At 45.0% G+C, this 14,927-nt stretch overlaps 1 protein-coding gene across 1 annotated transcript in view; it reads right to left on the bottom strand.

Moving 5' to 3' along the window:
- Positions 1–7,904: 7,904 nt before the first annotated feature.
- Positions 7,905–14,927, bottom strand: part of PTPRJ (protein tyrosine phosphatase receptor type J) — a 190,323-nt gene continuing 183,300 nt past the window's right edge. The window contains exons 24-25 of the mRNA XM_054525741.2: positions 14,167–14,302; positions 7,905–11,490 (exon numbers count right to left, since the gene is read on the bottom strand). Of these exons, the coding sequence (XP_054381716.1) occupies positions 11,332–11,490; positions 14,167–14,302 (295 nt within the window). The 3' untranslated portion in view covers positions 7,905–11,331. The remainder of the gene's footprint in view (positions 11,491–14,166; positions 14,303–14,927) is intronic.

Raw genomic sequence — 14,927 nt, forward strand, 5'->3', positions numbered from 1 at the left:
CATTACCCAGGTGAGTATTAAGCCTGGTATCCACTAGTTATTTTTCCTGATCCTCTCCCTCCTCCTACCCTCCACCCTCAAGCAGGCCCCTGCGTGTGTTGTTCCCCTTTATGTATCCATGTGTTCTCAACATTTAGCTCCTACTTATAAGTGAGAACGTGCAGTCTTTGGCTCTCTGTTCCTGTGTAAAAAAGTTTTTAACCAGAAGACACTGAATCACCTTTAACTGACAAGTCCATGCTTTCCTCAGCCGTTCGCCATCAGCAGGACGGGGCTTGACAGCAAGGTGAGATCGGCTCTAAACGATCCGGGGTGCTATTCTGCGGGTACTCACCTGAGCTGCAGGGCACATTTTGGAACCCTCAGCAAACTCATCTCCTAGGATTAATAGAACATATGTCAAGTGCTTGGCAGTGCCAAGCCCCACCCAGAGCAGACACTCCGTGAACATCAGCTTGTCCTCCTCCTCCAAGGTTGGGATTTCATGCAATACAAGTGTTTGGGTGGAAGGCTCTTCCTGCCACCCTGTAACTGTACTATGGTGGAGAAGGCCTGCTCCATCCATGCAGTCGTGTACTCAGGCGTGCATGCATTCAGCAAACACACTGTATCCAGATGCCAGGCCATGTGCTGGCCTCCGGGTATCCAGGGATAAATGAGAAATGGCTCCTGCCCCCACAGAATTGTGAAGCCACAATTACAATCCTGTGTTCCAAATGCTATGATAAAAATAGTAGCAGACATTTACTTATTACTTACTATGTTCCAGGCACTATCTTTTCACTTAACGTTGACAACAGCTCTATGCGGGAGAGCCAGCTGGGCCCCAAGGTCATGTGCGAGATTCTATGATAGCACAGTCTAAATAGAAAGGAGTAAGAGAAGGCTTTCTAGAGTGAGGAATGCCTAAAGCTGAGTTTGGCCAAGGAAAAGGAGAAAGATACAAGAATTTGAGCAAAAAGAAGATAATCTTGTAAGATACAATAAATCTTTCTGAGTTTCTCTTCAAGGGATTTAGCCTGTTAACTTCCTTATCCCTCGTTCTCAAACTCAACTTTCTTGTTCTCCTTGCCCCTAGTTAGCATAAACAGCCTACCCCATGTCTGTTAGCTCTAATCAATAAATCTGTTCCCTTGGTGACCTCTGCCCATTGTTCCCCTGAAACTGCACGTCTCACACGCTCCACCTCCATACCTCACGTCCCCCTCCCCTTCTATATTTAGGAAAATATGTACAAGTAGCCAATTGGGTCAGCTCAGATTTTGCAGTCTGACCCCAGCCCATGGGGGAGTGACACAGAGATAGGGACTGCGTTAAGGATAAAAACTCCCTGGTCTCCTTTGTTGTCTGTGCTCTTGTGATTTTGATTGATGCAAGTGACACCCTTCTACAGAAGTAAATTGCCTTGCTGAGAGAATTAAACTTTTGCCTGAGTGCTGGTTTTACTTCACGGCACCGAGCATTTACTCCTGGAGCATTTTATATCCAACAATCTCATGTGTAGAAATCATGTGTAAGTTGTTTATTATGGCTGGAGGGTGGATTCTGAGCAGAATGTAGTGGAGGCAGGCTGGTGGTTGGGACACAGCCATGTCCCATCCACCACCCCAGGTACCCTCCTGCTTCAGCTGGTTACCATGAAGTGACTGAGATGACCCCCTCCCCATCAGAAGCAAATGCAAAGGGCAGATCCATCTTGTTCTCTGATGCCTTCTTTCCATCTCACTGCCCCCAGGACCAACAACATTACACCAGGAGGTAGAGCAGAGGGAGGCACAAAGTCATCAGTCACGCTCCAGGAAAGAGGCCTTCTCAGCAGCCAAGGCTGAGCCTTCTCCCCTGAGCTGCTCCCATGAGAGGGCTGACCCCTCAGGGGAGTTTGCTCCTCAAAAGGCCCTTCCTTGTGTTGAGCCAAACCTGTCTCCCTGTCACTGTCACAGGTCCTAGGCTGACCTGTGAGGCCACATGAGGCATGTGTCTGTCCCCTCTTGCCCATGGTGGCCTTCCAGACTTTCCAAGAAAGAGCCATGCCATCTCCCTCCCTCTAAAGGTTCTGGAAGTAAGCAAGCCTCCAGGCCAGGTGGAGTGGATAGCACCAATGGATTTGTTGAAAGGGCCTTCACAGATTCTTCTCATCTAGGGAGTCTATGGCCCATGTCAGGGAACATGAAATGCCTCAGAAGGACCCTCACATTGCCAAGGCTGCAGGATCAGGGCCTACAAGTCTGGATCAGGTTGTCCAAGACACAACCATGACACCTGAGCATGCAATTTTGACATAACAAAATTGGTCTCATGACATGACATACCTGGTCTCACACCCAAGACTGCAGCTGTGGAAACACAGGACAGAATTCCTTAGATCCTGGATGTGTGGCCCTCACTAATTGGGAGACTCAAACCGGTGCTCCCAACTCCTTATAAAGGCTCCCAGAGGTTTTGAGTTTGTGATATTGTTTGGATGTTTGTCCCCTCCAAACCTCACGTTGAAATGTAATTCCTCCCGGGCATGGTGGCTCACACCTGTAATCACGGCACTTTGAGAGGCCAAGATGGGCAGATCACTTGAGGTCGGGAGTTTGAGGCCAGCCTGGCCAACACAGTGAAACCCGGTCTCTACTAAAAATACAAAAATTAGCTGGGCATGGTAGTGGGAGCCTGTAATCCCAGCTACTCAGGAGGCTGAGGCAGGAGAATCGCTTGAACCCAGGAGGTGGAGGTTGTGATGAGCCGAGATCGCGCCACAGCACTCCAGGCTGTGCAAAAGAGGGAGACTCCACCTCAAAGAAAAAAAAAAAGGAAGAAATATAATTCCCAGTGTTGGAGATGGGGCCTGGTGGGAGGCGCTCCAATCATAGGGACGAATCCCTTGTGAATGGCTCAGAGCCATCCCCTTGGTGATGAGTGAGTTTTCCCTCCAAGTTCACGCAAGATCTGGTTGTTTAATAGTGTGTGACACGTCCCCCCATCTGTCACCCTCTCTTTCTTGCTCCTGCCCTTGCCATGTGACATGCTGGCTCCTGGTCATCCTCCTCCGTGACTGTAGCTTCCTGAGGCCCTCACTAGAAGCAGATGCCAGCACCACACTTCCTGTATAGCCTGCAGAGCCATGAGCCAAACTAAAACCTCTTTTCTTTATCAATTAAACAGTCTCAGGTGGTGTTTCTTTGCAGCAATCCAAGAAAGGCCTAGCACAGTTTGCTTCTTTTTCATTTGCCTATTCAAGTTACAAAAAGGGGGGGGGAGGCGGAGTGTTCATTATTATAATGTTCATTGTGGATGAAGCTGTAAAGAAACAGGCATTCTCACACACTATAATGAGAGTGTAAATTGCTATCTAGAGAAAAATTTAGCAGAATTTCATCTAAGCATTACCTTTTTTTCTTTTTTGAGATGGGATCTCACTCTGTAACCCAAGTTGGAGTGCAGTGACACAATCTTGGCACAACCTGTCTCCCGGGCTCAAATGATCCCCCCACTTCAGCCTCCCAAGCAACTGGGACAACAGGCATGTGCCACCACACCCAGCTAATTTTTTGTATTTTTTGGTAGAGACGACGTTTTGCCATGTTGCCCAGGCTGGTCTCAAACTCCTGAGCTCAGGAAATCCACCTGCCTTGGCCCCCCAAAGTGCTGGAATTACAGGCATCAGCCACCACGACCAGCCTAAAGCCTTACCTTTTTATATATATTTTGATTCATTAATTTTATAGAAAAGTTTACTAAGAAATTAATTGTGATGTCTGCAAAGATCTGGCTACTGTGATAGATGCCACATCCTTATTCACAGGAGAGTAAAATCAGAAATAATCTAATGGCAATCAATAAAAGAGTAGTTAACTTGAGAGTGGTATGTGTCCATACTGTGGAGTATTATGCAGCTCTTAAAATGGTGAACAGGATGAATACCTAATAACACAGAAAGAGTTCACAATATGTCAAATATAAAAAGCAAGTTTCAGCCAGGCACGGTGGCTCAGGCCTGTAATCCCAACACTTTGGAAGGCTGAGGTGGGCAGATCACCTGAGGTCAAGAGTTCAAGACCAGCATGGCCAACACGGTGAAATGCCGTCTCTGCTAAAAATACAAAAAAATTAGCCAGGCATGGTGGCATATGCCTATAGTCCCAGCTACTTGGGAGGCTGAGACAAAAGAATTGCTTGAACCTGGAAGGCAGAGGTTGCAGTGAGCCAAGATCATACCATCGCACTCCAGCCTGGGTGACAAGAGCGAAACTCCGTCTCCAAAAAAAAAAAAAAGCAAGTTGTATTAGCCAGGTGTGGTGGCATGCACCTGTAGTCCCATCTACTCAGGAGGCTGAGGTGAGAGGATCACTTGAGTCCAGGAGTCTGAGGCTACAGTGAGCCATTATGGTGCCACTGCACTGCAGCCTGCATGACAGAGCGAAACCTCGTCTCTAAAAATAAAAATTTTTAATTTTAAAAAAGAAGCAAGTTTCAAAAAATCTGAGCACAGAACCAACTTAAAAGGTTAGCAGCCAGGATAGTGGTTAGCTTTGCCAGGGTGTGGCTGAAAGGGGGCACCAAGGTGGCTTATGGCATGCTGGTCGTATATACTTTTTTAATTTGGGTGCTGGTTATATGGGTGTGTTCATTTTTGGAAAATTCTTCAAACTGCCAACCTATGATTAGTGCATTTTTCTGTCTGTATTACGCTTCAGTAGAAATATTACTCAAAGAAGTATGTTAATCTTGAAATATGAACATGTTTGATTCCAGTTTTGCAAAAAGATGAAAGCGAATACACGAAGATGAAGATGTATGCATGTGTGCACATATGGGGTGTGTGTATGTGTGTGTGTGTGTGTGTGCTATGTTTGTGAGAATTCTAAAGGTTACAGAATTATTTACAGTAAAATGTTAACAGTGGTATTACCTATGTGGTGGGCTATATTAGCCTATATTAGTTATCTCTTGCTGTGTAACAAATTATCCCAAAACAGAGCAGTTTGAAACAGTAAACATTTATCATCTCAGATGCTTTCTGCAAGTCAGGGAGTCTGGGTAGGTTCTGGCTTGGGGTCTCCCAGGAGGCTGCAGTCAAGCTGTCCGCCAGGGCTACTGTCATCCAAAGGCTGACCTGAGAATCTGCTTCCAGGCCCACTCATGCAGCTGTTGGCAGGAGGTTCAGAAGAAGCCCACCACGTGGGCCTCTCTCAAGGCTGCTCAGAACATGCCAGCTGGTTTTGGAGAGAGCGGCGTGGGAGGGGGGCTGGAGAGAGAGAGACAGCGAGAGAGAAACTGCACAGTTTTATCTCAGAAGTGGGATGCCATCACCTCTCTGCAATCTACCAGTCCCACAGACCAACCCTGCTACAGTGGAGGAGGGGCTACACAAAAGTGTGAATACCAGGCGGGAGGATTATTGGGGGACATCTTGTTGAATGGTGACAACATAGGATTTTTTTATTTTCCCTCTTTTCCTAAATTTTTTTTTACCACGAACATATTATGTAACAAATTATACGGAAAGCTGTCAGCTGCTGGCAAGGGCGCTTCCTTCGCCCTGTTGTTGGTTTTTAGCCTTCCCTTATGGACCTCCTGGTTCCTTTCCCAATCCTATGTGCTCCACTGGCCTGCCACAGCCTAGCCAAGGATTGCTTCCACAGCCCAGTTCTCTGCCGCCATCTAGTGGCATCATCCAAAACTGCTGGCCCCAACAGGGGCCCACTACTCACCTTTTGGGTCAGGAGGCTTCACCTGCCTGCAGGGAGCTAAAAGCCCAGGCTCTCATGTTGGAGGCCCCAGAGATCTGCCACGTTCAGCCCCAAATAGAGCTGTGAAACCCCAGAAGGGATGGGATGGCTATCAGAACTTGGAAGCTTGGCCAGGCGCCGTGGCTCACGCCTGTAATCCCAGCACTTTGGGAGGCCGTGGCGGGCAGATCACAAGGTCAGGAGATGGAGACCATTCTGGCTAACACGATGAAACCCCATCTCTACTAAAAACACAAAAAAAATTAGCCAGGCATGGTGGCGGGCGCCTGTAGTCCCAGCTACTAGGGAGGCTGAGGCAGGAGAATGGCGTGAACCTGGGAGGCGGAGCTTGCAATGAGCCGAGATCGTGCCACTGCACTCCAGCCTGGGTGACAGAGCGAGACTCCGTCTCAAAAAGAAAAAAAAAAAAGAAAGAATTTTGTAACTTGACTAGTACATTTTAAACTATACTGTAGCTTCATTTTTTTGAGGCAAGGAGGGAAAAGTGCTAAGTTTTAAACTAGTTACTCTTAAGTACTCCATATTCATTGGGAGGGGCAAGGAGGGAAAAGTGCTAAGTTTTAAACTAGTTATTCTTAAGTACTCCATATTCATTGAGAGAAATTAGAAACTATTAACAGGTGAAAATAAAAATAAAATCCACTCCTAATCCCAACATTATATTATTCTAGAGTTGTGTTTCTTTTCTTCTATGCACTTATTTAATTCTTATTGGGATTGTTCTCTGTTTATAGTTCTATGAATTTGTTTTCTCACTTAAGCTTTACATTTTATAAGACCACAAGGTGATCATTTGGTTTTTCTTTCCCACAATATCTCAATTCCTAGGCTATACGTGGGTAAGGTAGTTTTTATCAAACTAAGTGCTAGGAGCAGAGAATGCTGTGCTATTTTGCAGGGTAGCCTAGTTTGGTTTTTTTTTTAAGTCTGCAGATAACAGGTCAGCAATACAGTGTCTCCCTGCCTCCTCTAAATCAACACTGTGGGCAGAAAAGTTCTGGGACAACTTTGGCCTGAATCAAAACAGGAAGATGATGGATACTTTATCCGCAGCCCAAGCACTGTCCCTAAGCAGAAAGCCCAGGAGAGCTAATTATATCATAATACACCCCCCACCAACTGGGTATCCATCCACCTGCAGACTCATACCTCCAACTTTCTGGGAACACCCACAATCTTAAGACACACAGCCACTTCTTCCAAGCCTCCTCTTCACTAAATTGCCCTGAATATGTGTTACAGGCTGAACTGGGTCCCCTCCAAAACTCATATGGTCAAGTCCTAACCCCCAGTAAAACAGAATTTGACATTTGAAGAGAGTGTCTTTGAAGAGGTAATTAAGGTAAAATTAAGTCAATAGAGTGGGCCCTGATCCAGTATGACTCGTGTCCTTATAAGATTAGCCGGGAGCGGTGGCTCACGCTTGTAATCCCAGCACTTTGGGAGGACAAGGCGGGTGGATCACGAGGTCAGGAGTTCGACACCAGCCTGACCAACATGGTGAAACCCTGTCTCTATTAAAAATACAAAAAAATTAGCTGGGTGTGGTGGCAGGCACCTGTAGTCCCAACTACTCAGGAGGTTGAGGCAGGAGACTCACTTGAGCCCGAGAAGCCGAGGTTGCAGTGAGCCGAGATCGTGCCACTGCACTCCAGCCTGGACGACAGAACAAGACTCCATCTCAAAAAAAAAAAAAGAAGAAGGAGGTCAGGACACAGACAAGCAGAGGGAAGACCATGTGGAGGCATGGGGAGAAGACAGCCATCTGCAAGCCAAGAAGAGAGGTGCCTGGAGGCTGGGGCAGGAGAATTGCTTGCACCCAGGAGGCGGAGGTTGCAGTGAGCTGAGATCATGCCTCTGCACTCCACTCTGAGCAACAGAGTGAGACTCCGTCTCAAAAAAAGAAAAAAAAAAAAGGCCTCACAGGAAACCACCCCTGCCCACACCTGGATTTCAGCCACCAAAATTGTAGGAAGTAAATCTCTGCTGTTTAAACCACCAGTTGGTGATACTTGTTATAACAGCCCTAGAAAACTAAAACAATCCAGAAATCCCAAAGAGAAATGTGTTTTTGTTAAGGATGCCCAAGTAAAATGCAGGCCAGTAAACTGCTTGGTACATTGTAAGAAGGAAAAAAGAAGAAGAAAGAAAGAAGCAAAGGCATAATGCATTGACTTTGTTTATATTTGGTATTTGTAAGTTTTTAAAAAATGTTTTCAGGCCATTTTTTCCTTAAAAAAAAAAAAGCAACCAACAGCAACACTCTGTACAAGTATAACAAACATTAGAAATATGCATCATTCCAAAATAGTTACAGGAAAATTACAGTTTAAGAGTCCACATCAACACATCCTATTCGTATGTGCCCCCAAGGGAGAAAAAGCTACAGTATATTAAACACACAGCTGCTACACAGTAGTCTGAAAACCCAGAACTTAAGACTTTTGAGGCAAATCAACAACAGTCACCAAGACTTGTTTAGCTCAATAAGTACAATCAAGCATTTCAAAAGAGAACCAGGCTTTTTCATCCCAGATGAAAAACACACGTGATCAGCTGCATAGCTGACCCCCGCCCCTCGATCCCCAACCCCCCGGGAGCCTCTGACTAAACAGAGCACAAATCCAGTGGAGTCAATTAGGCGGAAGTCTGGCTGGAGGTTACAGTATGGCTGCAGTGGGCAGACACCAAATGTCATTTCCTGCTGGTGCCGATCATCACTAGATCCGACTTTGGAGGCAAAAAGTCGTTGTTCCTGGGAGATGCTATCAATGGCCCAAATCCCCCAAACAAGCTGGCCACCGATCTTTGGCCCTTCCATTGACACCCAAACCCATACCAGCTGCTTTTCTATATGCAATTGTCAAAGACTGAACAGGGGCACTTAACACCATCCCCCCGATTCCATTGGACTCTTCCAATTTGAGCTCATTTTTCCTGGGAGGGGTTGAAGAAGCTCAGAGGCACCCTCCTCTTGCCTCTGACCAACCCCCAGCCTGTGTGTCCTTTATATTTACACATTAATCTTCCCTTTTCAAGCACTGTGCTATAAATACCCTTACCACCCCCACTGGCCCTGTCCCCAGCCCTTTTCAGGATGCAGAGAAGCATCGTGACCTTCGTGTGACCTGCCTATTTGGAATCCCAGACCGCTCCCCCGCAAGAGTTCCTCCCATGATTGCTGGGGCCGCTTGCCCATTTCCCACCAGGCGGAAGGGAAGAGGGTTCCTGTGTTTTTCATTTTGATACAATATGTTTACAATTATGTTGCTTTAATCTTTTAAAGAATTTAATCTTTTAAAGGATTTTTTAGCAACAAGTCCCTTCCTCTGACTTCTCTGTGGCGGTGATGTGGGCAGAGCAGGGCTTAGGAGCTCCCTGGGATTTGCCACCCATCACAATGGTTTGGGACACATTGGAGGGGAGAGGGCCACAGACCACAGAACTGCTACCTGAGCAGGGACCTATGAATGAAGTACCGACCGCTCTGAGATCTCTATGAGTTGGAGGCAGGCCAGTGTGAAGGTGTGGGAGGAATCCCAGCTTCATACAGCACCCCGAGGACAGCGTGGCTTCCCTGATTCACACCTACTGAGCCAAGGCCCCCTCTGAAGTTAGGTCAAGAGGGCCCACCCTAGCCGGGCCAACTCATTCCTTTGAGGACCTGATACTCAATGAACTACCAAAACAATGCAAAGGATTCAGCAAAAAGTGCAATTTCCATTTGAGAAGTAAGATTCTCCCCAAAACATGACGCCACCTTTTCATCCTTTCAGTACCTCAAAGGGAAAGGGAAATAAAAGGCATACAGCACTAACCCTCCGAACCATAGCCGGGGCTTTAAAAGTGTGGTTCACCCTTTAGAACCCTAAAAGACCATTAACACGTCCAGTCAGCTATCAAAGTGCCAGTGAGGTGAGGGGCGTGGCAGAGTCAGGAGGGACCAGGAGGCTGGAAAAGCCCGCTCCCATTCTCAACAGGACACACCTATCCTGTTTACAGCAGGACGCATTACTGTGGAAACAGCCACAGGACTCCAGGGACTTGGTTATTCCTTCATAAAACCTTGTCAACTTCATTGCCTATTGGAGGATAAACTCAAAACAACTTCAAAATATAACCTGAGCCACAATATAAAATAAAAAGAAGAAAAAAATCTTTTCATGTTAATGCCTTAGGAAGTTTACAGATTATGTACCAATAAAATAAATGCACATAAATTTGAAATTCTTGGTGGATACACACCTGAAGCAAAAAAAAAAAAAAAAAATTAATCTACATTTTAAAAATCAAAGTAATTACAGCAGCAGTATAGTGAAAAGAGGTTTTAAAAATAATAATTACATCTTTGATACAAATTCAAACTTTGTACATCTCAATTCATAGGAATGACTGTTTTTGAGAGCTTAGTATATATATGTATATACAATAGATTCCGATATGTGTCACGGCAGAGAGAGACGAAAGCCAGTGGACTTTGGGGAAGGAGGGATTAATCTGACACTGAATTCACGCTGAAGTGTTCACAGATTGCCACGCTTCTGAACATACACACACACATACAGACACAGACACATAAAATGCCAACCTGAGTAAAACGTTACTAAAAACCTAGAACATCATGAATCACTAAGTCACATATTGCACCTTTAAATAATCCTTCATACCAAATACAGACATGAGAAAAAGGATAATACAGGGACAAGAAAAGGATTTCTGCCACTGTAGGATTCCTCTGCTTCTCCCATTCCCACCCACAGAAATTCTCAAGGTGATATTTGAGTCGCCATTCTCACCCAACCAATGGGTTGAAAATGTTGCCAACAGAAGAGTCTTTGGAGAAAACTGGGAGGGAAAAAGGAAGAAAAAATGGAGCACAAATGTACAGGGGGCAGGGGAAGCGGGGTTGGGGCAAAGAGGCCTCCTCTGATCAAATGAGAACAGAAATATTACTGAGGAGGCAAACCTCTGATGCTAAGCTACTGTTTAAATATTCCGTATATTCCAATTATGAGATTCAGTACAAAAATATAGATCTCTACTGAGTTTTGCCTGTGGAAGCATAATTCAGAAAAGGCACATGTTCAAATAGAAAACCCATTCGGAAGAGGTGCCACGTACCCCTCCCTGCGCAATCATCATCCACAATTAGGTATTTTCCATCGGCTAGATTCCAAGACACAGTAGGTAAAAATAGACCTCTGATACTTAAAATATATTCAACCCAACACAATCCTGGCTTTAGCATGTGAATCATATAAAATAGTCTTTTTTAAAAAAGAAATTGTTTTGGAAAAAAAAAACATAGCTCCCTTTTCCTGGTTTTCCACAATCCTCAAGGGGGGAAGAAAAAAGTGACCTCATCCCATTGGTCATCAGGAATGCAGGTGATTTGCTCCCCACCCATCCACAGCCCCCGACAGCCCCAATTTGTCATCTGTCATATGCAGCTTCATGCCCTCAAAATTAGTTCTCACAAAACAGAACAAAGAATTAAGATATTAGACATATAAAAACATGTCGACATCGGGGCATGTGCCTTCGCTGTGGGTGCGACAGTCTGCTTCACTCCAGAAAGGTTTTTCCTTTGGAATTAGGCGATGTAACCATTGGTCTTTCCAAACGTGGTCACAGGTGCAAGGTTTTCATAGATTGTCATTGCAGTTGTGTTCTGGTAGATAAGATCTACTTTTGAGTCTTTCTGGGATCTGACAATATCCAAAACACACTGATTGAGGAAAACATACTGGTCCTGATAGAAAAAGAAAAGAGAGAGACAGAAAATGAACATGGGTCCCAGAAATTAGCACCCAAAATTATTTTCAAACAGGTCATTCCCCCGCCCAACTCCCAAACCCCATCCACCCAACAGCAAACAGTTCAAGCGAACATGTTTCAAGAGGTAACAACATTGCAGTGAAATCTGAAATCACAGAAGCAAGATGTCCTTCATCAGTGATTCTCAACCAGATGATCACACTCCACACCTCCCCTCCCCAAGGAAAAATGCCATAGTCTCAGGGAAGGGCAAAGGAAGGAGGAAATGTAGAGGAAAGAATGCACACACACATTCGAACAATCAAATGTCCAACAAGATTGCCTTGGCTTGTGAGACTGTGCAGAGTAAGAATCAACAGTAATGCTCAACCGAGGAGCGAGGTTAAAAGGAGATGATCAGGTGGAGCTGGATGAGGACTATCCTTCAGGTAGGTATATCAGAATCTGTGGGTTGTGATGAAAAAAAGAGGAAACGAGGGTATAAGCTGACACAGAAAAATATCCATGATATTATAAGAGGAGAAAAAAAATCACAAAGAAGCAACATATATAAAACAGGATCTGGCCAGGCGCAGTGGCTCATGTCTGTAATCCCAGCACTTTGGGGAGGCAGAGGCAGGTAGATCGGCTCAGGTTAGGAGTGCGAGATCCGCCTGGCCAACATGGTGAAACCACGTCTCTACTAAAAATACAAAAATTTGCTGGGCGCAGTGGTGCACGCCTGTAATCCCAGCTACTCAGGAGGCTGAGGCAGGAGAATGGCTGGAACCCAGGAGGTTGAGGTTTCAGTGAGCTGAGATGGCACCACTGCACTCCAGCCTGGCCAACAGAGCGAGACTCCATCTCAAAAAAAAAAAAACAGGATCCAATTTTTTCTAAGTACTCTGTGTGTGTGTGTGTGTGTGTGTGTGTGTTTACAGATGTACATAAAGAGCCTTATAAAGATGTACACCAAACTATAAACATTGGCTACCTCCAGGAAGCAGGACTGGGGAAGGAAGAGTAAGAGAAAAATATATTGAGGCCAGGCACGGTGGCTCACACCTGTAATCCCAGCACTTTGGGAGGCCGAGGCAGGCTGATCATGAGGTCAGGAGATCGAGACCATCCCGGCCAACATGGTGAAACACCGTCTCTACTAAAATACAAAAAAAAAAATTGGCTGGGCATGGTGGCACACGCCTGTAGTCCCAGCTACTCAGGAGGCTGAGGCAGGGGAATCGCTTGAACCAAGGAGGCAGAGGTTGCAGTGAGCCAAGATCGCACCACTACAATCCAGCCCAGTGACAGAGCAAGTCTCCGTTTCAAAAAAAAAAAAAAAGAGAGAGAGAAAAATATATTGTCAAATGCTTTCATATGAATAAGTATTGTTTTCAAAATATAAAAATGAGATTAGACTCTAGTAGCAGGCATAAGAGTTCTATGTTTCTCAAAAAAGGATCAAAGATTGAGAAATACTACTGTATATAATTATAGCAGAAAAAAGAAAATCTCTCTTTTGACCAACACAGGAGGTGAATTTCACTCTTTCCACAACAACCACCAAGCTCACCCCAGAGCACACAATGTACCCAGGCATCTAGAACATTCCCTGCTAGACTCAAAAACACAGCACATATTCATAGAGTTCTAAATTGGTACAGGATGATAGCCTGATACAAAATTAATATTCTGCTCTCATCCTGGTCAAGGAACATTCACCCCTTTGAGAAAAGCAACTTTGCAATATGTTCTGTTGAAAACATGCCTCAAAAACACTTCTTCTCAGTAATATTTTGGGTAAAACCAAATCCAACAGTAGTATAGAAACTATACCATAGATATTAAGTGTTCCTTTTCTCCGCTAGTCAGCCACCCTTCTGTAGCTATGATAATTGATAGTCTGGGTGAGGATAAATTGCTGTATTAACATTTAAGCGGCATTATGATATGTCACATCATTAATGTTTGATGAGTTTGTTTCATTAGCTTATTTTAAAGATGGTCAGACCTTCTTAGAAACAAAGAGTGGAAAATACCAGTTTTATGAGTTTAAAACCTGGAAGCCAAAGTTCAAAGATGTCCTAAGATTATTTAATGAGTCAGAGGCAGCAAGGTAAAGAATCCTGACACTATCTCAGTAGTAGTTCCATTACTGATATCAGTACTACTATGTCACTTATATTGGGTAATTTACTTCCAAGTCAGCTTAGAGTCTGCAAAGAAATCCAGTGTTAGTTCACGGCCAAGAGCTGGAAAGATCTGGAAGGGTGACATATTTTAACACAAGTGCATGACACAATGCAACCTTTTAAAAATGGAGGGGAAGGGCCAGGCACAGTGGCTCACGCCTGTAATCCCAGCACTTCGGGACGCTGAGGCAGGCAGATCCTTGAGGTCAGGAGTTCGAGACCAGCCTGGCCAACATGGAGAAACGCCGTCTCTACTAAAAATACAAAAATTAGCTGGGTGTGGTGTGCATGCCTGTAATCCCAGCTACTTGGGAGGCAGAGGCAGGAGAATCGCTTGAACCCAGGAGGCAGAGGTTGCAGTGAGCCAAGATCATGCCACTGCACTCCAGCCTGGGCGACAGAGCAAGACTCTGTCTCAAAAAAAAAAAAAAAACAATGGAGGAGAAGGGTGGAATGTCAAATACAGATCTTGGTCTCACCTCTGTCTGCACCATTAAAGGCCTATGCATTCGAAGGTCATACACAATCCCATACACATCCACGGTGTTCTCATTCTCTATCTGGTAGATGAGACGATCAATGGCAATGAAAGTGCCCGTCCTTCCGACCCCAGCACTGAGAGAAAAGAGAAATAAGCCTATTACAGTGGGTTCCCTCGACTGCAAGCCTCTTAGAGTTCCTCATTTGTACATGCATCTTGCTTTCCTTCACTGTCACACTTTGAGGGCAATGCGCAGGATCAGTACACATTTGCTCAGTTGAAGCCTCAGCAAGTCAGACAGCCACTAGCTTGGGACTGGGGCGTAAGTCCCAAACTCACATTTGAGTCAGATGCCACACATACAACCCTTTGCTCAAGCTTCTTCAATCCCAGTCCCATTCAAGTTGCCACCATAACCCAGGACGGCACATTTCATCCATTTTTTCCCCACTGGGCAACAGAGCCCCTCCTGTCTTCTGTCCTAAATTAATTCCTTTAGCTTCAAAGCTAACTTCTTATTGTTAGGGATTGGCAAACTTTTTCAGTAAAGGGCCAGATAGTTAACATCTTAAGCTTTGCAAACCATATGGTCTCTTTCTGCCACTGTGGCAGAAAAGCAACCATAAACAATATATAAATAAATGGGCATGCTGTGTTCCTAGAAAATGTTATTTACAAAAACAGCAGCTGACCAGATTTGATCCATGGGTTACAGTTTGCCAACCCCTGTTTTGGAAGCTCAGGGCTTAGGGAGTAAGT

The sequence above is a fragment of the Pongo abelii genome, chromosome 9, assembly GCF_028885655.2.
Source record: "Pongo abelii isolate AG06213 chromosome 9, NHGRI_mPonAbe1-v2.0_pri, whole genome shotgun sequence".
Classification (NCBI taxonomy): Eukaryota; Metazoa; Chordata; class Mammalia; order Primates; family Hominidae; genus Pongo; species Pongo abelii.